Genomic DNA, 26614 nt, shown 5'->3' with positions numbered 1-26614 from the left:
TAACAAAGTGAAGCACCTGTTGGGATCTGCATTAGTTAGGAACAATTTAAGTGCTTCATTTATATAAAAATGAAAAACTCACGTAGCTGTCTCAGTTCGTATTAAGAAGCTGCATTGTATCTGCTTCCAGACTAATATGCGCATGACCACATTGATATTCATTACAGACTGATAGTTACATACATGGCTTAAGAATAAAAGTGTCTTTACAATGGGAACTCATACTCAATATGGAGGTAACAGGAATCTTCAATTGAGATGGATGCAGGTGGTGACTGCCACACCAGAAAGCAGAATTTCACTCTGAACCCAGACAAGGAGGCAAAGTCTACATGGAAATTATTTACCTGTCAAGTATTGTGATATAACTGAAAATTATTTTTATTATTAACTTAAAAAAACCAATAAAAAGTAAAGGTACTAGGAAATGGCTGTATGAATTCCATCTACAGTATGTGATGTTATTTACTTTATGTGGTATGTATGCACTATGGCATATGGCAAAGCAATACAAAAATAAGTTAATTCTATACAGATAGTGATACAGAAGCAAGTACTTTATACGAAATGAAATGATCATTTGGTGTTATTGGCCAGGATACCCCATCTGGGGTTGTTCGCCGATATGGTGCAAGACTTTCTATTTGATGGGACTTCAGCAACTAGTGCTTTATAATTACCATTGAAAAATGTAGTACTTGAGCAAGTACTTAAACCAGACTGAACTCATTGCTTAAAAGACGAAAACCAGTTCATAGCAAATTACAAAATACACACATCAAAAAAAGTTTTGCATCACTTTGGTTCCCAGAACTCCTGAAGATAGATGTTGACTGTAGATATTGTATCATAGACACGGTCCCTCTGACTGTTCAAACATGTCACTAAACCCACCCAAAGATGTAAACAACCATGCATGAGCAGTGCCTATTGGACAGAGGGCTCTTGTTGCCTGTAGTTCAACCATTCCTAGATGGTCAATGCCATGGTTTGGTCATGTCCGTATTGTTACTTTGTGCCAGGAAGGGCTCTGAACAAGGGACGTGTCCATGCATCTCAGAGTGAACCAAAGCGACATTGTTTGGACATGGAGGAGATACAGAGAGACAGGAACTGTCAATTAAATGCCGTGCTCAGGCCAACCAAGGGCTACTACTGCAGTGGAGACTGCTACCTATGGATTCTGGCTCAGAGGAACTCTGACAGCAATGCCACCATGTTGAATAACACTTTTCGTGCAGCCACGGGACATCATGTTACAAATCAAATTGTGCACAATAGGCTATGAGATGTGCAAGTTCACTCCCGGTGTCCATGGCGAGGTCCATCTTTGCAACCATGAAACGATGCAGCATGGTACAGATTGGTCCAACAACATGGACTGGCATCACATTCTCTTAACAGATGAGTATCACATATGCCTTCAACCAGACAATCGTCGGAGACATGTTTGGAGGCAACTTGGCCAGGATGAACACTTTGGACACACTGACCAGTGAGTGCAGCAAGGTGGAGGTTCCCTGATGTTTTGGGGTGGCGTTATGTGGGGCTGACAATGCTGCTGGTGGTCATGGAAGGCATTGTAATGGCTGCACAATACATGCATGCCATCCTCTGACCAGTAGTCCAACCATATCAGCAGCATATTGCTGAGACATTCGTCTTCATGGATCACAATTCATGCCCCCATCATGCACATCTTGTGAATGACTTCCTTCAGGATAATGACATCACTCAACTAGAGTGACCAGCATGTTCTCCAGACATGAACACTATTCAACATGCCTGGGATAGATTGAAAAGGGCTGTTTATGGACAACGTGACCCACCAACCATTCTGAGGGATCTACGCTGAATTGCTGTTGAGGGAGGGGACAATATGGACGAACAGTGCCTTGGTGAACTCGTGGATAGTATGCCACGACAAATACAGGCATGCATCAATGCGAGACGACATGCTACTGGGTATTAGAGGTACCAGTGTGTACAGCAATCTGGACCACCAGGTCTCACTCTATGGGAGTACAACATGCAATGTGTGGTTTTCATGAGCAATAAAAAGGACAGAAATGATGTTTATGTTGATCTCTATTCCAGTTTTCTGTACTCTTGGAACCGAGGTGATGAAAAACGTTTTTTGATGTGTGTATGTTGTGGAACATCAGTACTGTGCATTTCAGTTTTTAATATGTCTTTATATGTCCAAATACTGATGGAATATTCTGTAAATTCATATGTGGCAACAAACAAAAACCAACAAACACACCTAAACATGCACAGATTCATTATCACAGTGCTGCAGTTCTACTGAGGTAAGGTGTTCTGTTGCATGGAGTAGGTGAGAATGTCAAGTGGGAGTGGACAGGCAAGGCCACAGAATGCCACAGAAAAACTACCTCATTTCAGCTATGATCAAATAACAAATAGTTCATAGCTTGATAAATATCCAACTGAACACTCAATATTTATAGCACCCATATTGATAGTAAACAGCATGTAACTTAGTATGAAGAAAGTAGTGCAACTGGGATGGAAATGGAGAGACAGCCATATCAAAGTGCCACTTAGAAAGTGGTCTATAAGATGACATTGCTTTTCAGAGCTGTAACATAACAGTGAAATGAACAGCCCTCCATTATGATTTTTATAATGCTTTTTGGTCAGGGAATCAGAGTATTTAGTATTCTGTATAACGTCTAACTTTTTAGTGTTAAATGTTATAGAAATTATTATGTTTTTAGTGGTAAAAGAAAAATCTTAGACCAACTGCTTTTGTATGTAACTCTCGTACAGTGCGTCAGTCGAGCTGTCTGGAAAGGCATGTTGAAAACACTACAAGCTGTGATATACGGCTTAGAGCAAACATATTCAAACTATGGTTTGGGTGGCATGGCGTCAGCATTTCAAGTGCTGGAGATTGCACATACACACTACTGGACAAAAGATTTATCAGAAGCTCCAGGCATGGATCTTGCTGCTAGCAGCACCGCTGCGATGTCACAGGCAAGTGGAATTTTCCATTCTTTAAATCCTTAACAATGACTGACTTAAGACTAAGAACACATATAATGAACAAAGTAAATGAGTGTATATCCCTGAAAACTGTATGCTCCCACTGTTTTATTGATTTTGTTAATCTGTTTACAAGTTTTACATGCAGATAAATAAATCTCTCTTTGGTTAATGCTTTGGCAAACATATCAGTGAGTTATTCTTTGGTAAGTACCTATTCTGCTTTTATCTCTCTATTTCAAACTTCTTGTGCAGAAAATCATACTGAACATCAATATGTTTGGTGCACTTTTGATATTCAGAATTTCTTGATGGTCAAGTTGTGCTCTGGCTGTCAACTTTTAATGTTTTTCAGTCTCGATCCCTAGACCATTGGGTAATTTTCTCAGCCAGATTTCTTGTTTTGCAGTAATAGCAGTGGCTGATCATTCAGATTTGGTTCTACACAAAGCGACAATTTTTTGCCTCTGGGCAATCGAGCTTAGTAGTTTGCCTGCCAAAAGAAATACAAATCTTGTTGCTGATTTTTGTAAAATAAGACCATTTACATAAACATCATCAGAAAAACCTGCTAATTGTACTTCACTACTGCTGCTGATGACTCTGTCCCATAATCTTCTGTTTCGATCAAATACCAGAAAATCCTCTTTACTGCTTGCCAGCCTGCATTTTTATGATTGCTCAAAAACCTGCTTACACTGTTCACTGCAAACAAAATATCTAGTCATGAGATAACAGACAGAAACTTAAGGTAAGGTATATTCTCAATCTTCGGTTGTTTTTCAGCAGGTAATAAATCCATTCCAAAATTTTCAATTCTTCATCTCATGTATGTGTGTTAATGTGTCAACATTTTCTGTACTACATAATCTCACTTGGCTTCCTCTCCCACAAAATAATGAAAATCTCTGATTGCAATACAAAGAAGCTTCTTCTAGGGATGTGACAACTTCATGAATCAATTTGCTTGGTTTTGATATGATAAACTCATCATCTACAAATAATGCTACCATTTTAACTGCAAACAAAGTAAACACAAGGAGCTGCAGATCCAAATGACGAATGCTAACATATCAGCTTCACCACTGATTGTTCAATGTGCTAAACATGGGTCAGCATTACAGGGTGTTTCAAAAAGGACTTTACAATTTTCAAAATTCATATAAATTAATTCACAGTACCTACAGAGGTGAGTGTGTTGTGTCAATTTGTAGAGAAATACATCAAGTTTTGTCTCGCATAGTTTGCTAGTGCCAAATTGGACCATAATGAACACTAGCGGCAGTTGCATTAAAGATTGCTACCTTCACTGGACCTGAGCATGCTAGCTGTGGTTTTGGTTTGAAGAAACAAAGTCGGTAACAACAGTTCAGCATTATTTCCATACCAACTATGCTAAAGATCCTCCTAGTAGGCCTACAACTAATGAGTGGCACATATGTTTTGTAGAAACAGGGTGCTCCGTAAGACATGGGAAATGCACATCTGATGATGTTGTTGAGGAAGTGAGACAACATTTTGTCTACAGCCCTACGAAATCAAGCCAGCGTTAATCTCGCAATCTTGATGTAGTACAAACAATAAAAGACACTGATAAAATTGCTCACATGAACTTCTGTGCGGATATGTTAAATCGATACATGAGGATGAATACTTCTTGGAAAAAATCATCTTTTCTAAGGAGTTGACTTCTCACTTAAGTGGCAATTTTAACACACGGAACTGTAGGATTTGGAGCAGAGAAAATCCACGTCAAACAATGCAAGATGTTCATGATAGCCCTAAAATGAACGTTTTTTTGTACATTGAGCAAGAACAAAATGTATAGCCCCTTGTTTTTCCATGAGAGACCCATCAATGGGATAGTGTACCTGGATATGTCACAACAATTTTTGATACCCCAGATTGATGAGGATGACCAAGAATGAAATGTTTACTTCATGCAAGATGGTGCACCACCCCACTACCTGGCTGATGACTGGGATTTTCTCAGTGATCGCTTTCCAGGTCAACGGATTGGCCATGAATTGCCAATTGGATGTTGTGTTTGTACCTCCTATGTCGGCTTCTCTACCTCAACTTGGAGCAAGAATTTGTGCCACCACTGCCACTGACCAAGCTACACCTGCAGTGTTATAGCAAGTTTGGGAAGAGATTGCCTTCTGATGGGATGTGAGCAGAATAACCAATGGAAACCACATACAATGTCTTTAGTTTAAGGTAAAAAAAAAACTTGATGTGTTTCCCTACAAAATAACACTAAATCCAGCTCTATATCTTCTTTCAATAAATTTATAAGAATTTTTAAAGTTGTAAAGTCCTTTTTGAAACATCCTGTATTTGCTTGAAAATTAAACTGCAGAAGAATGTTTAGGAACTTTGTTTCAGCCTGCTTGAGCCCATCTGGTGATTTCTCAATCTTACAGACTGCAGGATTATTTGTGTCAATACCAGCCACATGAGTATTCAATATTTCTTTCTTCTTCAAGGCTGTATATAGAAATAAAGTGAGTATATTGAACGGTTTGATTTCTAAATCTTTGTATGTGACAGTTGCCAGGAAAACTCCATACATGTCATACACCATAACTGTTGAGGTCTCATCCTGTTTGAAGCCGTGCCACAAAGCCTTGTTTTCTACCAAGTAATCTTGCCATTTGTATCAAGCACCCACTTTGAGTCAATAAGTTGCTGGCTGCTGGTTTTTGTAATGATCTTCCTAGTTTTGTTCTCCTTGTAAACTTTCAATTTCTCAGCAATAACCTTTTTTCAGTGTTTCAAGTCAGTTCCAGAAACTGTTTCCTTGAAACTATTAGGAGCATAATGTTGGATGAAATCAGCTTCGTGTCTTGCTGACTTGTGGCTTGTAGTTACGCCAACCAGACTTGGCTAGGTGACTCTTCCATTAGCTGTTGTGTTACTGATATATAATTTTGAGGAGGCTCTTTCTTTTTGCTTACATGTAATGAGCTTACTTGCCATGAGACATTAATTCTTTTTCTTCAGCACCCATGATCATCTATGATCTTTATCTTCTTGAGTTTCTGGTGTTGTGCTGCTGCTCACCCCATTGAGTGTGACACCTGAGGATGCTAAAGCTTTCAGCATTGTTGGTCAAAAAATGGATAATTTGTCAGCTCTCCTTGGTACCCATAAGCTTAACTTTTTGGGCTTTGGCATTGAACTTTCTTCAAAATAATTTTGGCTCTTGAGCAAAAGTATCAGGTCAAAAGATGCCAAAATGTACAACATAGGGTTTTTGTCTCTTCTACAGTTTAAGTAAAGTTTGCTACAAATTGTGTTTTCTTGGAATCCTGTTAAGTATGTGGACAGTAGTGTTAACTGTTTATGCTCATAGAAATGTTAGAAGAGTTTTGGCTTTCAACGTCTTGCACTTGCTTTCAGCAGTTATTCAGTTGTTTCTCTCAGATTTGGCATTCTGGTCTACTGTGTATGGAGCACTCACTTCCAGCTAGATTCCAAAGTTTCTGAGAAGCTGTTTCATGTCACAATTAATGTACCCAGTACTACTGTCTGCATGCAGTACTTTCATTCTTTGACTGAACATTTCATGAAATCAATCAATGAAATTAAATTTGTGTCTGAGAAAATAAGTGGCCCCATGTCGATTTGAGTCATCTTTAAATATGACAAAAAAACTTTGCACCATGACTTTTTCATTAGAAATTGGACTGCAGACATCCAAATGGATAAATTCACCTGGGTTTGAAGAACAAATTGTATCTTTATTGTTGAACTTAAGCCAATTTGATTGCTTAACTGACAGGGTTCAGGAGGGGAGGGAAGGGGGGGGGCATCAACTTTTATTTTTAACTACTTTAAAACTATTGGACTGCAATTTCTTTGCATGCAGTAGTATAATAGGGTGTATACACCCTGAGATAACCAGAAAATCTGAGAAAAACCTGGGAATTTTTTCATTTGCGAGACATCTGGAAAAAATGCAGGAATTTTTTAGAATTCTGGGAAATTTTCATTGTTTCAGTTCTCAGTTAATTTTTTTAAATTTTGACTGTTAAAGTGCGCGTCATTTATGTTGGCGGCTGAGTTTAGGATTAGTTCTGCGCATCTGACGTCACAAAACACAGTCAGCCAATGAACAGAGAACGACGTTGCCAGAGCTCAACTGCAGTGCAGAGCATGGACGAGTGTCTTCGGTTTTAGAAACGTTCAGTCATAAATAAAGTAATAGAACAAAAGCAAAGTCTTGATAGCAGACATTCTTTTATAGAAAGTTTGGAAAAAGCATTCTTTATACCAATTGCTTCATATGCTATTAATTAATTAAACCAAACAAGCAATAAGACTCCTAATTCAGGCGATAGCAAGGAAAGGTGTTTGTATCACACTCACGAGCCGCTTTTTCGCAATAAAGAACAGCGGTAATTGTTTATTTCCTATTGTACTTCAACGAAGCGTGAGTAATTCATAGTCATACCAACAGTGTTTGTCAGTATTTTGCACGACATGTTATAGTCCTCATGGCGTTACGTAATCAGACGAGGTGCGTTAGCGTAACGATCAAGGTGTCGCCAGCACGGTAGCTCGGTGTGCTCGGTCAGAGGGTTAGCAGCCCTCTGTAATAAAAAAAACTGAGTTAATCGATCAACAATGAACTTAAATGGATGTCTTACGACGTCCGCCCCGAGCAGATGCAACGAACGAAAGCGAACAAAAAAAAAAAAAAAAAAAGGGTGTTGGGCTGCTACGCGAAAGGTTACGAGTTCAAACCTTATGCGGTGCTTAATATTTTCATTATTTAAAAACAATATCGAAGTGCCTTACTTCACGAATTATATTCGTTTGAATGCAATTTTTTGAAATTTCTAGTGCTTTGTCTCTTCATTAACCCTTTCGCTGCTGCAGACACGTGCTCCCCGCATTCCGCGCTGTGCGCGATTTTGTCATCACTGCACTGCTCGCCTGTGCAGACACATGGTGTTCCCACTGCTTTGACACTCTTATCATTCGATTTCACAAAAACTATTTGCCCCAAAAATTTGATTTGTACACGTCTTCTTGACTGATACCTTCCCCCCATAAATGACTTAATTTTGTTTCAATGTTCAGCGCAGTTATTATGCAGCATTAAATGTAGTAAACCATTGCATGAAATTTTGAAGAGTTTGCAGAGGTAGTAGTCCATAGCGTATACTTTCCGTATGGTCGATTTTAGTTGCCACAATGTTGAGAATGAAATGTGGACAAGATACCTAAATTTCATATAAAATTTACTGTATAACATTATCTCATTTAATTTAAGTACGACATAGGTGTCGTATGTAATATTAAGAAATATTCCGTCTTTCGCGACTGTAATAAAAGTATTATTTACACCAGACGCGTTTGGCTTTATTTTAAAGCACTTCAATCAAGGAAAGGTATGGCACATACACAATGGTACTCATGTTCTCTTTCTCGTTTTTGTTCCACAGTCGCAGTTTTACCAATGCAACTGTAATAAGGGACTTATTTAGACCAGACGTGTTTCTCTCTTTTGAAGCATCTTCAGTGGACAGTATTTTGTCTCCTCCATTGCCAAGTCACCTTTCGTAGTTTTGTGCTGCGGTAACACAATATTCAATGTTTGTGTTGGCAGATCAGTGTTTTAGCAAATAAATGATGTTTGTGTGTGCCACACACAAAAATTATATTTAACATAGCTCAGAGCACTTCACTGATAGACGGTATATTCAAGTCCTGATGTTTTTGTAAGTCCACAGTTTTGTTTAATGTATTTTGTCTACTTCCTTTTGATTGATTGAAGTGCTTTAAAATAAAGCCAAACGTGCTCAGTGTAAATAAAACTTTTGTTACAGTCGCGAAAGACGGAATATTTCTCAATATTACATACGACACCTATGTGGTACTTAAATGAGCTATTGTTATACAGTAAATTTTATATGAAAGTTAGGTATCTTGTCCACATTTCATTCTCAACATTGTGGCAACTAAAATCGACCATCGGAAAGTATACTCTATGGACTTTTACCTCTGCAAACTCTTCAAAATTTCGTGCAATGGTTTACTATATTTAATGCTGCATAATAACTGCGTTGAACATCGAAACAAAATTAAGTAAATTATGGGGGGAAGGTATCAGTCAAGAAGATGTGAAAAATCTAATTTTTGGGCCAAATAGTTTTTGTGGAATCGATTGATAAGAGTGTCAAAGCAGTCGGAACACGATGTGTCTGCACAGGCGAGTAGTGCAGTGACAAAATCGTGCACAGCGCGGAATGCAGGAAGCACGTCTTTGTAGCAGCGAAAGGGTTAATGCGGCCGTGGTGGCTTTACTTCATGAACTGTGCGCTCCCCCCTACACGTAAGCTTGCGAACTATGCTATACTATGGCACTGCTTCTATTGGCGCGTGCGTCGTGTGCAACTGGCAATGCAGCAATCTCCCGCATCTGGGCGGACATGCGCGAGCCGCCAAGATAAAAGAATTGAACTATAATAGCAAAGAGTTTTACTTTAGCCTTTTACTGCAGAATAATATTGCAGCAATAAAACGTAAATGATGGAATAACACCAAAATAAAACTTCGGTTGCAAAGAAAATACACCATTTACAACACCAAAACACAGTGCACACACAAGTGTCTGCCAACAGCAAAATGTTTCACAGACTATGCAGTACTTCATGACATTAAACTGCTTTCAAAGCATCTTTCTCGTGGGCCTCATTTTGATGAATGTCTCATCACAACTGTTTACATTTCAAACAGGAGGTGGGAAAATAATGCGAATGGTGGTTTGAGATGCACTACTTTCAAAGTAAATTTCCTTCTAAGCAAGATTAATTATTATATGTGCGAAAATGTGTGATCAGTTTCTTTAATCATGGAGCATTACATTGTCATTCAAAATTTAACAATGACTTAGAAAAATTTTGGGCCCAAAAGACCAGCCATTTATGCCATTAATTAAAATTTTGCTGACACATTTGTGTTTCATATCCTAAAGGGTAACATGCTAAAAAAGAACAAGTTTGAAGGTTAGTTTTTCATATTTCTTTTAATTCTCTCATACTGATAAAAATTATATGTGAAAACTTAGTTTTTCTTGTAGCTATATGTATGCATATTAATGTAAACCATTAACTTTTCTCACACTACTTACCAATGGCATTGTTATTGGCTGACTATATCTCATATCCTATCATGCGGAATACCTTTTGCCATTAGCTGGCGACATTGTGTGACATGAGCTATAATTGACTGACAAGCACGTCACAGTCTAGATTTCAGAGTTTCGGAAGCTGTTGTGCTGTATTTGGTGGAATTTGTGTTTATACTTTAATAATATGAAAATATGCTCTATAAATGTTGCCGCACATCAAGGATTTTTACAAAACGTGTTGGTTCTTGCTGGGTTCCATTTCCTAAAGTGCCAGGAATTTCTATGCTGGTATATAAAACCTTCACTATTGAAAGGGAAAGTATATTGTCACTTAAATGAAAAAAATGTACTTTCACCTGGGAAAAAGTGAATTTTCACCCAGGAAAAAGAGAATTTTTAACTGGGAAAGTTGGGAAAAATTTAGGAATTTTGATTTTCTTATCCATGTATACACTCTGTATAACTTCATCTTCTGTGAAAAATGTAGTGATTTTCTTTGAAATACATGTCCCAACACTAAACAAATTGTTTTTAATAACCAATAAATACAAAACATGTTTGAGACATGCTTCACTTCATGTGCCCCAGCTTCTACATTGACAATTCCAATGGCTTCACATACATTATTATCGCCAAGTGATATGTGTTCTGCCATTGTGGATCACACTCCTGTCAAAAAATCCTGTGATGGGCAGTCCACTGTCCATCATCCACACATCCGACTGATCATTGTCTAGTCATTTCACAACGCATTGTACTTTTACAAAAATGATGTGATGGTTTTTGTCATTATGGCTTCATCTGACACACTTTCTCCAACATTTCGGAGCTGAAGTGCCAGGTTGTCAGCTTTAGCTGCACAATAACTGAATCATTCATATTCATCTGCTGATAATGAAAAGACTGCATTAATGTTAACTTACCTGCTTCTGATTGTTGCTTGTGTAAGAGAAACAGTTTGTTCCACATTGCATGTGCTGTCTCACAAACTAACAGATTTTGCATTTGATTTGTGTTTGCTGATGTGGAAATCAAGTACATAGACTTGGCAATTTCTTTTATCCATGTTTTCATAGCTGCATCATTTGTTTTAGTCAGTTGAACATGTGTTCCAATTACAACAGAATTGCATTCATCTGGAGTTTCTATGCCTGATAATCCTTCCTGGCTAATTTTGCAACTTGCCTCAAAGACATCTCTTCAGCCATTGTAGACTACTTTTTGTCTGAGCATCTCATGATCAGCATAATGAGATTTTGCCTAGTAATGGTGTCTTACAATGTTTTCTGAGTAACTACTCATGATATAACTTGTCCAGTTCTCTCAGGCAAGCAGCAAGATGCCTGGCCTCATAACCTGATTACGTATTTGAAGATTTCCAAAGAGAAATAACATTTTTGTATCAACTAAATTACTGATTTATTTGACTGAACTAGCATCTTTTACAATGATGGATGTAACCCTCTAACTGCATGCAATTTTCCCATACAAAATTGTTGGGCATAATTAGAATAGTTGTAAAGATAGAATTAAAGAAATGTAACAAGAAAACAAAAAAATTAATTTATAGTTGATATTTTATCGCCATTTTATATAAATAATACAGGAAATGCAAAATCTCATTCAATGTTATAAAATCAGAAGAAACTTATTGATAATTTTTCTGAATGTTCTATCTCTTAAAGCAAGGTTTCATACACAAGCTTGGGAATATGGTTTTGAAAAGTGCTGGCATGAAAGATGCATGTGTAAGTATGTGACTGAGACTGGAGAACATTTAAAATATGACTCCTGATGTTTTGGTGACCTCCGATGTTTGAGAGCAACAGAAAAAGATTTGATAGGAAAATACCATTCTATAGTGTTCCAGAGTAACAGAAAGTATTCAGAGTGAATATCATGACATCTAATGAGCAAACAGTGCAGAAATTACATATGGTGCGATAATAGCAGTGCCTGTGAAATTGTTTGGAAGGAGCTGTACACACAAGTTTGTGTTGCTTGTGGCTGGAGGGTTGAGAGTAACAACACACTTAGTGAACAAAGGGTAAACACATTCATATATGAAAACTAAGAACTTTATTCGTAATTGCACAAAAAATAAATGCAAGCATGGAAAACTTATTCAACATATAATTCTTACAGTGTTACTATATAAATCATGTATATATATATACCATCATTGCTTACGGTCACAGAGTTATTCCTGCATGTTGTGTCTCACCAAAATATATTTCAGACAATTAATTATATCACTAACACATCAGACAAACTGTGTATAGTACCAAGAGTCAAAGTAAAATCTTTGCCTTTCATGGGCAGCAGTCTACCAACTGATCTTGTCACACAGGCCAGCACATAGTCACAACTTTCCTCTGCAGTTCCTAGCTCTGCTGTGATGCTGCATGGCTCTCACTTCCAGGTCAAAAGGATAGGATGGATAATGATCTACATTGAGACAGGGTTTATTTCTGAATTGAAGCTCAGTTCGTCAGTAGAATGCTCCTTAAATGTCCGTAGTACATAATCATAGGAGTAGATTAGAAGTGAGCTAGGTATCTTGTAACTTTATCTGTGTCCTTAAGAATGAAATTTTCAAATGTGATGTAGCATGTTATCTTAATATAGGTCTAATAGTGGTTCTTGTCTGAAAATATATAGGGTTCTGTAAGAGCCTGGAGCTTTGTGAAAGGAACCTTTCTTCAAGATATTCCGCTTTTAACCATTGTTTAAGTTACATAATTTTTTTCTCTTTCTTTTGTCATGGTGTTACTTAAATTACAGAGTTAGGAATCTTGTCTCTGCGATCCCTACAAGAGCAATATTCCTAGATTACTCACTTATTATTGGTTCTTCAATCTTGTGGGATAGTTGGTGTTTATCAGTTCATGTTTATCAGCATATCCAAGCTGCTCCTCTGGGGTGAAAACAAATCTGTGACCATTTATGCTGCATTTCTTTGTATATGTTCAATGTGGAAAGAATATAACACAGTAGAAAAATATTCTAGGATGGATACCATTAGTGTTTTGTAAGCAATCTGGTTCATAGGCTGAATTTTACCAGTATCGTAGCAATCATATAAAGTATGCCTCCTGTCTAATGACCACACTCTTGACAGGAGATTAAACTCTACTCTCCCTTTTTGTCTGATGTGTGCCACTATATGCAAACACTGGTGTTATTATGAGCATATGAAATAGTTTCAAGAGTAATAAATGAGTGACAGCTGTAAATAGGACATTTATTAAGACATTTTGAGCCCAAAGTTATGTGGGACACATCATGGATAATGTTAGTGTAATATTTTTTCTAAGTTAGTTCCCCTGTTTCATTTAATTTATCATTTTTATTCAATAAAATACTGGAACAAAAATCTGCATGTGGCAGGTACAACACATCAGGTACATGTTAATAAAACCTGATAAATTATTACCCCAGATTGATTGGCAATCACTCTTGCAATTGTGTTATGAATGTTGAGACAAACTATTTCTGCTTCAATAATATTTAGAATGCACTGGAAAGTGTGTTGCACATATGTCACTGTCTGAAAAAATGCCTCAAGTAATTGTTTATCTGTTGATATAATTCCATGAAGTATATGTAATGTCGACTTTTGCATTCAGAACTTGCTGGCCACAGATCCGCTTCTTCTTATTTGCTAATAAACACATTTTTGTTGTGGCAAATCACTGTCATTGATGTCAGACAATGTGGAGAATGTCATTTTCACTTCTCACCACTGCAAGTAGTTCAACCAACTAGTGACGGGAGCTGGTGCAGGGTAAATGTTCCAAGTGAACAGCTATCTGCTAGCACGAGGCATAACCTTCTGAAGAAGGATGGTAAGTGCCCAAAACCAGTAAAGAAATTAAATTTCTTTTATGCAACTGGGATGCTTGTTATTTCATTATATATTTCTGGAAGTGCCAATCAAAGATTATCCTCTTCACTCCTGACATAAAAAAGCATAAAAAATTTTTTTTCATATTTTTTAGCAAACTAACAAACAAGCATGACAAAAATTGAAATGAAATATTATTTCGGTGGTTCATTAAGGCATAAATTGAGGTCCACATATGTTTACCTCAAGTCCTCAATTGTTCTGAAAATGTGCTAGTCTTTGCTTTGTATTTTGTTTCCTCTTTTTTTAGTAAAAATATTTTTTCAACAATATATGCAGTTTATTTGAAACTTTTAACTGTATGTGCAAATGCACACAGAAAATAGGATTCTTAACCTTCATATTTTTGAAACATATGATACTGTAACACATCCCCTTAAAAGCATTGAAATAATACTCATACAATAATTTCTTGGAGGTAATAATTTGCTACTGCCAGTACATAAATCTTTATGTTCTATAAACAGCTTAAAAACAATTATTTTTGACAATACATAAATACATTCCACATTTGACACGTAAGCCCCTTATTTTTGTTTTAGAATTGCAGCGAGGTTTCCTGTATTTTGAGGCATTCCTTGCCTCAACAGATTTTGGTAGTTGATGAATGTTGTAAAACCTAACGTCTGAAATTGGTTGCAACACAGCTATTCTTGGCTTTTTATTAACCTTTTCTACATCACCTACATCTTTGCCATCAGAAGAGTTCACTGTACAATGCTGTACTCTTTGTCTACCTATTGACACATCATTTTAATATTATTATTGTTTACCATCAGTGCTCATCAAGCTCGGCAGAACCTTCTGTCAAAACCAAAAATTCATCATCTTTCCAGTCAGATAATTGCGCATTGCTGTCATTAAGAAGAACTTCTAATTGCTCATCAGTTGATATTTCATGCATTGCTGTAGAGTGTAGAAATAACAGTTATTTCAGTATTTCATTATCTAAGACCAAATAGAAACTAGCAAACATGCATTGTGACCTGCGGCCCATATTTGAGGACCATCAGAAAATGTTATTTCATAGTAATGAACAAAATTTATGCAAACTTGAACTAATTCTCAATATCAAGAATAGTTTGCAAATTTATGTGAAAAACATAGATTCTCAGTACAATATTTAGGCATAATAATTGTTCACATATAATTTAAACATGTAAAAGTAACAGATCTGTGTATTACCAGCTGTAAACTAACACAGAAATTGTTGCTTGCGAGGTGTTGCACTGTGGTTTTAAAACTAATGACTAGAAGGTCCACACTCATGGACCATCAGTCTATAAGCAGAAAAGTACGCCTATTTGTGGAGAAAAAAAATAGGGAATGAAGGCCCTTACATGTTGACTGAGGGAATGAAGAGATTATTCAAGTTAGTGTGTAGAATCCTTTATCTACACAATCCCAAAGGTAGCAAGGAGAACTACTGCATATTCAGATTAATGACTGTGCATCCAAGCTGCTGCCAATAACAATACACAGAAAATTGAAGATCTATAAAATGAACATAAATTTGAGTTTAGGAACTGCATCTCTGCACCAGAGACATGGTTCTGATGTAGCACCTGATAACAGATGTTATACGTAAGAAAAATCAAGGCACGTACATAAGATTTGTCAAGCCAAATCCAACAAAATAAATTAGGGGGGGGGGGGGGGGAATACGGAGGACCAAGAGAGAAGTTCTTCAGTTACGAAGGGCATAGGCTAAGGATCCAGTATTACTCCCAACTATGTACATCAAAGGGCAATGACAGATATAAAACAAAGGTTCAAGAATGATAATTAAAATTCAGGGTGAAAGACACTGACTATAAGTTTTGTTGGTGATATTACTATATTCAATGAAAGTGAGGATGAATTACAGCAGCTGTTGGAGGGAATGAATAGTCTAGTAGATGAACATTTAATCAATGATATAAATGATTATCCTGTAGTGAATAGCCCCTCTGACTTTAATGCACAACTAGCCATAGTAAAAGAACTGTCTGATGACAATGAATTGGCATCATGGAAAACATTTAGAGTAATTAATAAACACACAACAGAAAGTTTCAAAGCAGCCTTACAGGAAGCTGTCTGGAAGTACACTGATGAGCCAAAACATTATGACCACCTGCTTAATAGCAGATGGGTTTCATAGGATTTACATCAGGTGAATTTGGTTGCTGAGACATCAATGTGAGTTCACTATAATGCTACTCAAGCTGCTGTAGCATGGTTCTGGCTCTGCATTTGCTGAGATGACCATCTACCTAGTGTAGCAAAAATGTGATTCACCTGAAGAGCCGACACATTTCCGTTGACCAACAGTCAAATCCAGATGGTCCTGTGCCCCCTGCAGTCATACAGAGTGTGTTCCATAAGTAATGCGACCAATTTTTTTCTGACGCAACGGTACACCACAGCGTGTTGTAACTGGCTAGGCTAAGTGGAGGGGGGTGTTAGCTTCAAAACACTCTTTGTCTCATTCAGCTGCGAGCTGCAGGAGAGTCAGGACATGCGTTTCTGTCAACCCTGTTTTGAGTTTATGTAACACGGCACAATGGATCATTCTGTAGAGCAACGGTACACTATCAAATTTTGCATTAAACTTGAGAAGTTCACCACCAAAACGTTTCCATTACTTCAGCATGCCTTTGGGAATGATTGCTTGTCCAAATCGCAAGTTTTCCAATGGCACAAGTCGTTCAAGGAGGGCCAATAGGAGATCTCCGACGACTATTAGACGGCCATTAACTGCACGAGTCGACAAAAATGTGACGCATGTGCCTGATTGTTTGAACTCTGACAGACAGCTGAGCCTTCAGTTGAGAGCACAAACTCTAAACATGTCAAAACAACCGTTTTCTGCATTGTGACTGAAGATTTGAACATGAGAAAGGTGTGTGCCAAACTCGTCCCAAAAGCGGTGACCGACGAACACAAGCACATGCGAGTGCTTCGGTGCCGAGAAATGTTGGAAATGTGTGAAAATGATCCTCATTTTTTAAACTCAGTTATCACTGGTGATGAGTCATGGATATTTGAGTACGACCCTGAGACAAAAAGGCAGTGTTCATAGTGGCAAACCCCATCATCGCCCCGTCCCAAGAAGGCACGCATGAGCAAGCCCAGGATCAAAATCATGCTCATTGTCTTCTTTGACATCAGAGGCATTATCCACCATGAATTCATACCTACTGGGACTACAGTGAACTCAGCTTTCTACTTGTAAGTGCTCAAAAGACTGAAAAGGAGGGTCTCATGCTGCCGAAGCGATGTGAAGGACACGGAGAAACTTCACCACGACAATGCGCCGAGCCACAGTGCCTTCATTGTCAATGACTTCCTGGCCAGGACCAAGACTCCATTGGTTCCCCAACCTCCCTAAAGTCCTGACCTGGCTCCCACTGACTTTTTGTTTTGTTTTCTCTGTTAAAAGGAGTCATGAAAGGAAAACATTGGGACACGATTGAAAGCATCCAGGCGCATGTTACATTCCAGAAAAGGCATTCCAGGATGCCTTCCAGGCATGGAAACACTGCCTCCAGAAGTGTATCAATGCAAGAGGATCCTATTTTGAAAGTTTTTGATTATTTGTATGAATATATTCAATGAATGATTTTTTATGAATTTGGTCACATTACTTATGGAACAAACCTTGTAATTGACAATGTCATTGAGTCAATATGTGAACACCTACTGGTGGTCTGCGCCAGAGCTCCATGTTCAACAATTTACAATGAAAACTGTGCTCAGAAATGTGTGCATGCACCAACACTGGGCTCTTTTATCAGAGATTCCACAGATCACCATCTATTGTACTTTACAGAGCAGACAAGCCTCCAAAACCCACATTCTGTGAAGAGTTGTTGATGTCAAAACATTTAATGCCTAGTGGTAGTTTCAAAGTCCTTACACATCTTTTCATAGGTGGTTTTGACCTTAGCATGTGAACATTCGACCAGCTTCACCGTTTTTGAGATACCTGTTCACAGGCTCTGCATAATGACAAACTGCCTTTTGACAAAGTCTCTTACCTTAAAGAATTTCCGCATTTGCAGTCCATATCTTTGCTAGGGTGATCCTCTGTCTGTGTCAGATCTGCTTACATACTTTTGTTACTACATCACGTGCCCACAACACCACCTTGCAGCATCCAACATCATGGTGGGCAGTGGTCATAACATTTTGGCTTATCAGATTATGTGTACAATGAGACAGATGTCAGTTCCAAATTAATGTATTTATAAATGGGTTTCTATCAACAACATATGGAATTAATAACAAGTAGGATTGATTTTGTATTGCAAAAGATACTGTGCTGTCTAAGGAAGAGGATTAAAAAATCAAGAAGGATCTGTATAATGTCTCAAATTAGTAATTCCAATAATAAAATTAAATATGTGTGTACAGTAGTTAAAAAAATAAATGAGGAAATCAGTTAATGTATGTGAGAACTTTCTTATTAAAGAAAAAGCCAAATAATAAATGATAAGAGTTAGAGAGCCAACAAATTTATTAATCACTTCCTTAAAGTTGCTCAAAAGACTGGCTTTGATATTTCAAGGATAGTACAATAGAATACATGCAAGAAGGAGTGATATGTACATACAGGCAAATAACAATTAATGCATGACCTATCAAAGACATTAAGAATGTAATTAACCCCCTTGAAGGTGAGACTCACATGGAGTTGGTAATATGTCAAGTGAAGTTCTAAAACCCTGTTCTTCACAGATATAAAACGTATTTGTCATATATGTGATACATTATTGTCACAGGGGATATTACCAGATAGATTGAAATATTCTGTTTTCAGACTCTGTTTCAAGGAAGGTAATAAAACAGGTATGAATAATTTGTGAACAGTATCAGTTCTTACCTTGTTCTTGAAGGTAATGGAAGAAACTCCAGGACTGGAAAATGAAAATAAAATTTTCTTCACTATTAATAACTGGTTCTTTGCAAATTGACGCTAATTGAACTTAGATGAAATGAATTACATACAATTCTATAATGTACAAATGAAACAGGAAATTGTAAACCCTTGGGTGTTAATATTCATAGTAAGCTGTACTTAAAGTCACATCTTAAAACTCTTCTAAAACATCGAAGTTCTGCAACCTTTGCACTATGGATAATACCAGATCCTTGGAGGGGGATGGGGTGGGGGGAAGAAAGAGATCAACAACTTAACTCTCCTGTTTTCATTCACTAATGACTTATAGCATTTTTCTGGGGTTACTTGTTATTGACAAAGAACCTTTTTGGTACACCGAAGCATATAGTAATAAAAATATGTGGTGTCAACTCTAGAGCCTCTTTGACACAGCCATTTAAACAGTTGTGTTTAATGATAACAGCCTCAGAGTCCATTTGCTTCTTTATGAAGTTTTAACAAAGGGAGAGAGGGGCTGGCCAGTACTTACCTCAGCTCAGTACAGCCGATAGATACACAAAACAGAACAGAAAATTTACGTTCCTAGCTTTCGGAACTTTGTTCCTTCATCTGGGAGGAGAGAGGGGAAAGAAAGGGAAGAAGGGAAAGTGGATTCAGTTACTCACAACCCAGGAACATAAATTTTCTGTTCTGTTTTGTGTATCTATCGGCTGTACTGAGCTGAGGTAAGTACTGGCCAGCCCCTCTATCTCTTTGTTAGTATTTGTTTCACATCTTTATATGAGATTTTCCATTAATCTTGTAGATCTTTAGGAAGTTTGTTATCAAGAATCAAACACAATTTGAAAACAATAATAACGTTCATAAATATAATATTAGAAGGAGAACTGACACTATCCACCACACAAAGCGTGAGACACAGAAATGAATGAGATATTAAGTGACAAAAATCTCTGACCACCCACCCAACAGTATAAAGGATCTAATAAATAAAAAAAGTTAACTTCAAACACACATATGATCAATAGTTCCTTCAATTCTACAACAGAATGTGTAATAAAAGTGTGTGTGTGTGTGTGTGTGTGTGTGTGTGTGTGTGTGTGCGCGCGGACGCATGTGGGTGTTGAACAGAGGGAGGGGGAGCCATTGAACATAGTTATGTGTAAATCACAGCTAAACAGTATTTAACTCAAGATAATCATATAAATGGTCAGTAAGTTGCTGTATTTTGGCTGAAAAAAAGTATTTCAACTGTAAAACTTAGATGTTTTGGTTGTCCAATTCTGGTGTCCATGTTCCACTAATTGGTACACAGACTCTTATATTTTTCGTAATATCAAGGCCATTTTTTAAATATGTATGTTTGTTAAGTATTGGGGGAACAAGAGGAAAATTTTAAGCCTACAATACATTCAGAATAAGAGTGACATAAAAAATGTATGTTGGAAATTCGGGGATCAGGTGAAAATTAATACAAGGAAATACCAGAAACAAGAGTGGGTAAATGAGAACTAAGAGATAATCCAAAGTATTAAAATTTGATTAAATCACTGCTTGTGTTAGGCAGTTCCAGCTTAGAGTACAATAGCAAGCCATGAGTATTTGATTTCAATGTTGAGACACTAGTTTTCAGAGTACTACTGTTCACACATGGCTTTATGTGCCTGTTTGGGTGAACACATTTCTAGTGTCTTAACTATGTTCCAAACACATGCTACACAACTATTTAAAACCTACCTGTATACATAGAACAAGATCATAGTACTCAAGTAGGTAAAATGTTTGTCTTTTATTAAGTGCAACAAACTGGAGGTGGATAATATTTACTGCTGCTCATAGTGCCCAGTGGGTAACAGCATTTATGAAAGTAAAAGCAAGGGGTAAAATAGTAAGGGGGAGAGGGTGAACTATGAGGGTCTATATGCTCTGGGACAATTGGGAAATCTGGGAATTTTTCCACGCAGGAAAAATCTGGGAAAAACCCAGGAATTTTTTAGAATCCCATGAATTATTCATTGTTTTAGTTTTCAGTTAAATATATGTGGTTTTGTTAAATTTTTGTGGTTTTGACTGTTAAAAACTGATACTTTAATAAAGAATTTTACTCTAGCCTGCTACTGTAGACTTATACTACAGCAATAAAACATAAACGAGAGAATAATGCCAAAATAAAACTTCCATTGCAAAGAACATGCACCATTTATAACAACAGAACACAATGCACACTCAAGACTCTGTTCACAGCAAGATGTGTCAGAGGCTTTAGGATGAAGACCATGCAATACTTTATAACAACAAACTGCTTTCGATTAGCATGACGTCACAACTGTTTACATTTCTAACAGGTTGCAGTAAAATATTGCAAATGGTGGCTTGAGAAGCATTACTTTCAAGATAAAGTTCATTTTATGCAAGATGAATTATGTTATGTGTGAGAAAGTGCAATGAATTTCTTACATCACAGAGTGTTAGACTACCATTCAAAACTAATAACTGTGGACCAGCCACTTACAACAATGTTTGTCCCAGAAGACCAGCCATTTATGCCACTATTTAAAATTTTTCTGGCATGCTAAAAAAAGACTAAGATCCAAGGTTAGTTTTTCATATTTATTTTTATTCTTTCATGGATTACAAATTATGCAATAATGATGACAAAAATAAAATAAACCTTTAAAAAATGTACAAAGTGAGTTATTAAGTGGTTTCACTTGTAACTGGCTTTTCTGTGGGAAACTCGAAGTGCTTGATGGAACATGTATTCCACCAGGTATCCCTCTAAATGTTCAGGGCATAGCTGTGAAATTTATAATCCTGCTTCTCGGAAATATTCAGTAGTGATCTTAGGATCTTGCCTAACCACACCCATGGAAAAAATGGCTAAATCATTTTGACAACCAATATTATACGTGATAGCTTAGCTTTTGTTGTAGCTATACTATATGGATATTAACTTAAACCATTAGCTTCGTCTGTTTGTGTGTCCGTGTTACTTCACAGTGAGGTTGCTGTTGGCTGACTACATAACATATTCTACTCTCTGAATACCTGCTGTCATTGTCTGGCAAGATCACGTGACATGAGCTATGTTTGGCTGACAAAAGCACATAACAGTCTCAGTTTCATCACTTCGGAAGCTACAGTGCTGTATTTGGTGGAAGTTTTGTTTATACTTCTGTAATATGAAAATATGCAGTGAAAATGTTGCCACTTATCAAAGATGTTTCCAGAATGCATTGTTTTTTTTTTACTCTGTTTCATTTCCTAAAGTGCTGGGAAGTTTTATGCCTGTGTATAAAACATTTGTCATTCGAAGAATTGATAAGTTTTACAGCTCCAATGGAAAGTATATTGCCAGTTAACATGGAAACAACATACTTTCACCAGGGGTACAGTGTACTTCCAACCAGGAAAAAGTGTAAAAAGTGTATTTTCATCCCGGAAAAAGTTTATTTATTTATTTTTTTTTTTCCTGGGAAATCTGGGAGAAAGCCAGGATTTTCTTTAGTTTGGCTGTGTGTACACCCTGATAATTTTCTTTACATGACAATTATATAGTCTCAAATAATTTATGTTTTCCGATAAAATGTTATGCTAAAGTCTAGAAAGTAAATAAGAAACAATAGACATAAAGGAAACAGTGCTCTGTAACAGATGCTTGAAAACTTCTTTCATTGGCTTTTGTATAATCTTCAGGTTCTTTAAGGTAATGTCTGCTCTTAAAATGCTTTGACTGGTTTATACATTTATGAACTTCTGATGTATTTATGTACACCTTGATGAATAAACTGACAAACTCAAACTGTACTCAGAACTAGCATTTGATGAGGCAGTAATGCTTTGTTATGACTAACAAACTTCCATTCTGTTCCAGGCATCAAGTCCATTTGGAAGTCATGAAAATCTGAAGTCCCCGCAGAGCCCGCATGGTTTCCAGCTTCCCCCTCACTCCGATTTTTATCCTCCAGACAGTTCTCGGAAATCATCTCAGGCTGGTATTTATGGTGAGTGGCATTGAATGCACAGCTTATTTGTCCTTCTTTTCAGTTTATCGATTATGAATTATTTTTGTCAAAAATGCCATCTCTCCTCTGCAAGGTTATTATGAGAAAATATTTTTCAAAAATGTTAATTTTTTGGCAATATTCATGTAGTACTTATCACTTCTCTCTTTCATTTCCTCAAATTTTAATAGAGGGAAAAAGGACAGGTATACACTCGCACACACACACATATCCATCCACACATATACAGACAAGCAGACATATGCTTGTGTCTGTATATGTGTGGATGGATATGTGTGTGTGTGCGAGTGTATACCTGTCCTTTTTCCCCCTAAGGTAAGTCTTTCCGCTCCCGGGATTGGAATGACTCCTTACCCTCTCCCTTAAAACCCACATCCTTTCGTCTTTCCCTCTCCTTCCCTCTTTCCTGATGAGGCATAAGTTTGTTGCGAAAGCTTGAATTTTGTGTGTATGTTTGTGTTCGTTTGTGTGTCTGTCGACCTGCCAGCACTTTCATTTGGTATATATTATACACACAAAATTCAAGCTTTCGCAACATCAGGAAAGAGGGAAGGAGAGGGAAAGACGAAAGGATGTGGGTTTTAAGGGAGAGGGTAAGGAGTCATTCCAATCCCGGGAGCGGAAAGACTTACCTTATGGGGAAAAAAGGATGGGTATACACTCGCACACACACACATATCCATCCACACATATACAGACACAAGCAGACATATTTAAAGACAAAGAGTTTGGGCAGAGATGTCAGTCGAGGCAGAAGTGCAGAGGCAAAGATGTTGTTGAATAACAGGTGAGGTATGAGTGGCGGCAACTTGAAATTATCGGAGATTGAGGCCTGGTGGATAACGGGAAGAGAGGATATATTGAAGAGCAAGTTCCCATCTCCGGAGTTCGGATAGGTTGGTGTTAGTGGGAAGTATCCAGATAACCCGGACGGTGTAACACTGTGCCAAGATGTGCTGGCCGTGCACCAAGGCATGTTTAGCCACAGGGTGATCCTCATTACCAACAAACACTGTCTGCCTGTGTCCATTCATGCGAATGGACAGTTTGTTGCTGGTCATTCCCACATAGAATGCGTCACAGTGTAGGCAGGTCAGTTGGTAGATCACGTGGGTGCTTTCACACGTGGCTCTGCCTTTGATCGTGTACACCTTCCGGGTTACAGGACTGGAGTAGGTGGTGGTGGGAGGGTGCATGGGACAGGTTTTACACCGGGGGCAGTTACAAGGGTAGGAGCCAGAGGGTAGGGAAGGTGGTTTGGGGATTTCATAGGGATGAACTAAGAGGTTACGAAGGTTAGGTGGACGGCGGAAAGACACTCTTGGTGGAGTGGGGAGGATTTCATGAAGGATGGATCTCATTTCAGGGCAGGATTTGAGGAAGTCGTATCCCTGCTGGAGAGCCACATTTAGAATCTGATCAAGTCCCGGAAAGTATCCTGTCACAAGTGGGGCACTTTTGTGGTTCTTCTGTGGGAGGTTCTGGGTTTGAGAGGATGAGGAAGTGGCTCTGGTTATTTGCTTCTGTACCAGGTCGGGAGGGTAGTTGCGGGATGCGAAAGCTGTTGTCAGGTTGTTGGTGTAATGCTTCAGGGATTCCGGACTGGAGCAGATTCGTTTGCCACGAAGACCTAGGCTGTAGGGAAGGGACCGTTTGATGTGGAATGGGTGGCAGCTGTCGTAATGGAGGTACTGTTGCTTGTTGGTGGGTTTGATGTGGACGGACGTGTGAAGCTGGCCATTGGACAGGTGGAGGTCAACATCAAGGAAAGTGGCATGGGATTTGGAGTAGGACCAGGTGAATCTGATGGAACCAAAGGAGTTGAGGTTGGAGAGGAAATTCTGGAGTTCTTCTTCACTGTGAGTCCAGATCATGAAGATGTCATCAATAAATCTGTACCAAACTTTGGGTTGGCAGGCCTGGGTAACCAAGAAGGCTTCCTCTAAGCGACCCATGAATAGGTTGGCATATGAAGGGGCCATCCTGGTACCCATGGCTGTTCCCTTCAATTGTTGGTATGTCTGGTCTTCAAAAGTGAAGAAGTTGTGGGTCAGGATGAAGCTGGCTAAGGTGATGAGGAAAGAGGTTGTAGGTAGGGTGGCAGGTGATCGGCGTGAAAGGAAGTGCTCCATCGCAGCAAGGCCCTGGATGTGCAGAATATTTGTGTATAAGGAAGTGGCATCAATGGTTACAAGGATGGTTTCCGGGGGTAACAGATTGGGTAAGGATTCCAGGCGTTCGAGAAAGTGGTTGGTGTCTTTGAAGAAGGATGGGAGACTGCATGTAATGGGTTGAAGGTGTTGATCTACGTAGGCAGAGATACATTCTGTGGGGGCTTGGTAACCAGCTACAATGGGGTGGCCGGGATGATTGGGTTTGTGGATTTTAGGAAGAAGGTAGAAGGTAGGGGTGCAGGGTGTCGGTGGGGTCAGGAGTTTGATGGAGTCACGTGAAAGGTTTTGCAGGGGGCCTAAGGTTCTGAGGATTCCTTGAAGCTCCGCCTGGACATCGGGAATGGGGTTACTTTGACAAACTTTGTATGTGGTGTTGTCTGAAAGCTGACGCAGTCCCTCAGCCACATACTCCCGACGATCAAGTACCACGGTCGTGGAACCCTAGTCCGCCGGAAGATTGACGATGGATCGGTCAGCCTTCAGATCACGGATAGCCTGGGCTTCAGCAGTGGTGATGTTGGGAGTAGGATTAAGGTTTTTTAAGAAGGATTGAGATGCAAGGCTGGAAGTCAGAAATTCCTGGAAGGTTTGGAGAGGGTGATTTTGAGGAAGAGGAGGTGGGTCCCGCTGCGACGGAGGACGGAACTGTTCCTGGCAGGGTTCAATTTGGACGGTGTCTTGGGGAGTTGGATCATTAGGAGTAGGATTAGGATGATTTTTCTTCGTGGCAATGTGATATTTCCAGCAGAGAGTACGAGTGTAGGACAGTAAATCTTTGACGAGGGCTGTTTGGTTGAATCTGGGAGTGGGGCTGAAGGTGAGGCCTTTGGATAGGGCAGAGGTTTCGGATTGGGAGTGAGGTGTGCTGCATCTATCTTTCTCACTTTATTAGCTATTTACCACACACATCTTTCCATTTTTAGTGACAGTAATATGTTTTGCAAAACCTGTGTCTGTAATGTTATGTCTTGTTGCTGGCAACAAGTACAATTCGTTTGTTTTCTGTTTTGCCTATCATATGGAGTTCAGCATGGTTTCCACTATTTACACTTTTCAGTATTTTAACCCCCTCATTTTGAACATTGTATCTGATTGATCAGTTGTGAGAGGGCTTCCCTAAGAAATTAGAAATATCTCATTATTATGAGTGATCTTGCATTACATTTTTGGTTAGTAGCAGAGAAGTAACTAAATTTCAAAATTGGTATGCAATGTGCAATTTATCCATGTATAAATTGTGCTCTTCTAATTGTAAATTGCACTGTACCACATATCATAAAGCTACAGTTCTGCAAAATAACTGATGAAAGCAGAACTTGGAACAGTGTTATCTGCAATTACAGGCGAGGCAGCTAAGTCTGGCCACCCCCAAATATATTCGTAATGAATAAATATATCAAGGTGCAATATTTGCCAAGTTATTGAGGACAATATGAGAAATTTCCTGATCTTTGCAAGTAATTTTTA

General features: G+C 38.3%; 1 protein-coding gene across 1 annotated transcript in view; it reads left to right on the top strand.

Annotated features, from left to right (window-relative positions):
- Positions 1-26614, top strand: part of LOC126251375 (MAP kinase-activating death domain protein) — a 595744-nt gene that overhangs the window by 333215 nt on the left and 235915 nt on the right. The window contains exons 24-25 of the mRNA XM_049951759.1: positions 2794-3003; positions 22823-22952. Of these exons, the coding sequence (XP_049807716.1) occupies positions 2794-3003; positions 22823-22952 (340 nt within the window). The remainder of the gene's footprint in view (positions 1-2793; positions 3004-22822; positions 22953-26614) is intronic.

The sequence above is a fragment of the Schistocerca nitens genome, chromosome 4 (assembly GCF_023898315.1).
Source record: "Schistocerca nitens isolate TAMUIC-IGC-003100 chromosome 4, iqSchNite1.1, whole genome shotgun sequence".
Classification (NCBI taxonomy): Eukaryota; Metazoa; Arthropoda; class Insecta; order Orthoptera; family Acrididae; genus Schistocerca; species Schistocerca nitens.
Note: the sequence above shows the minus strand (reverse complement) of the source record. Positions and strands in the feature narration are given on the sequence as shown.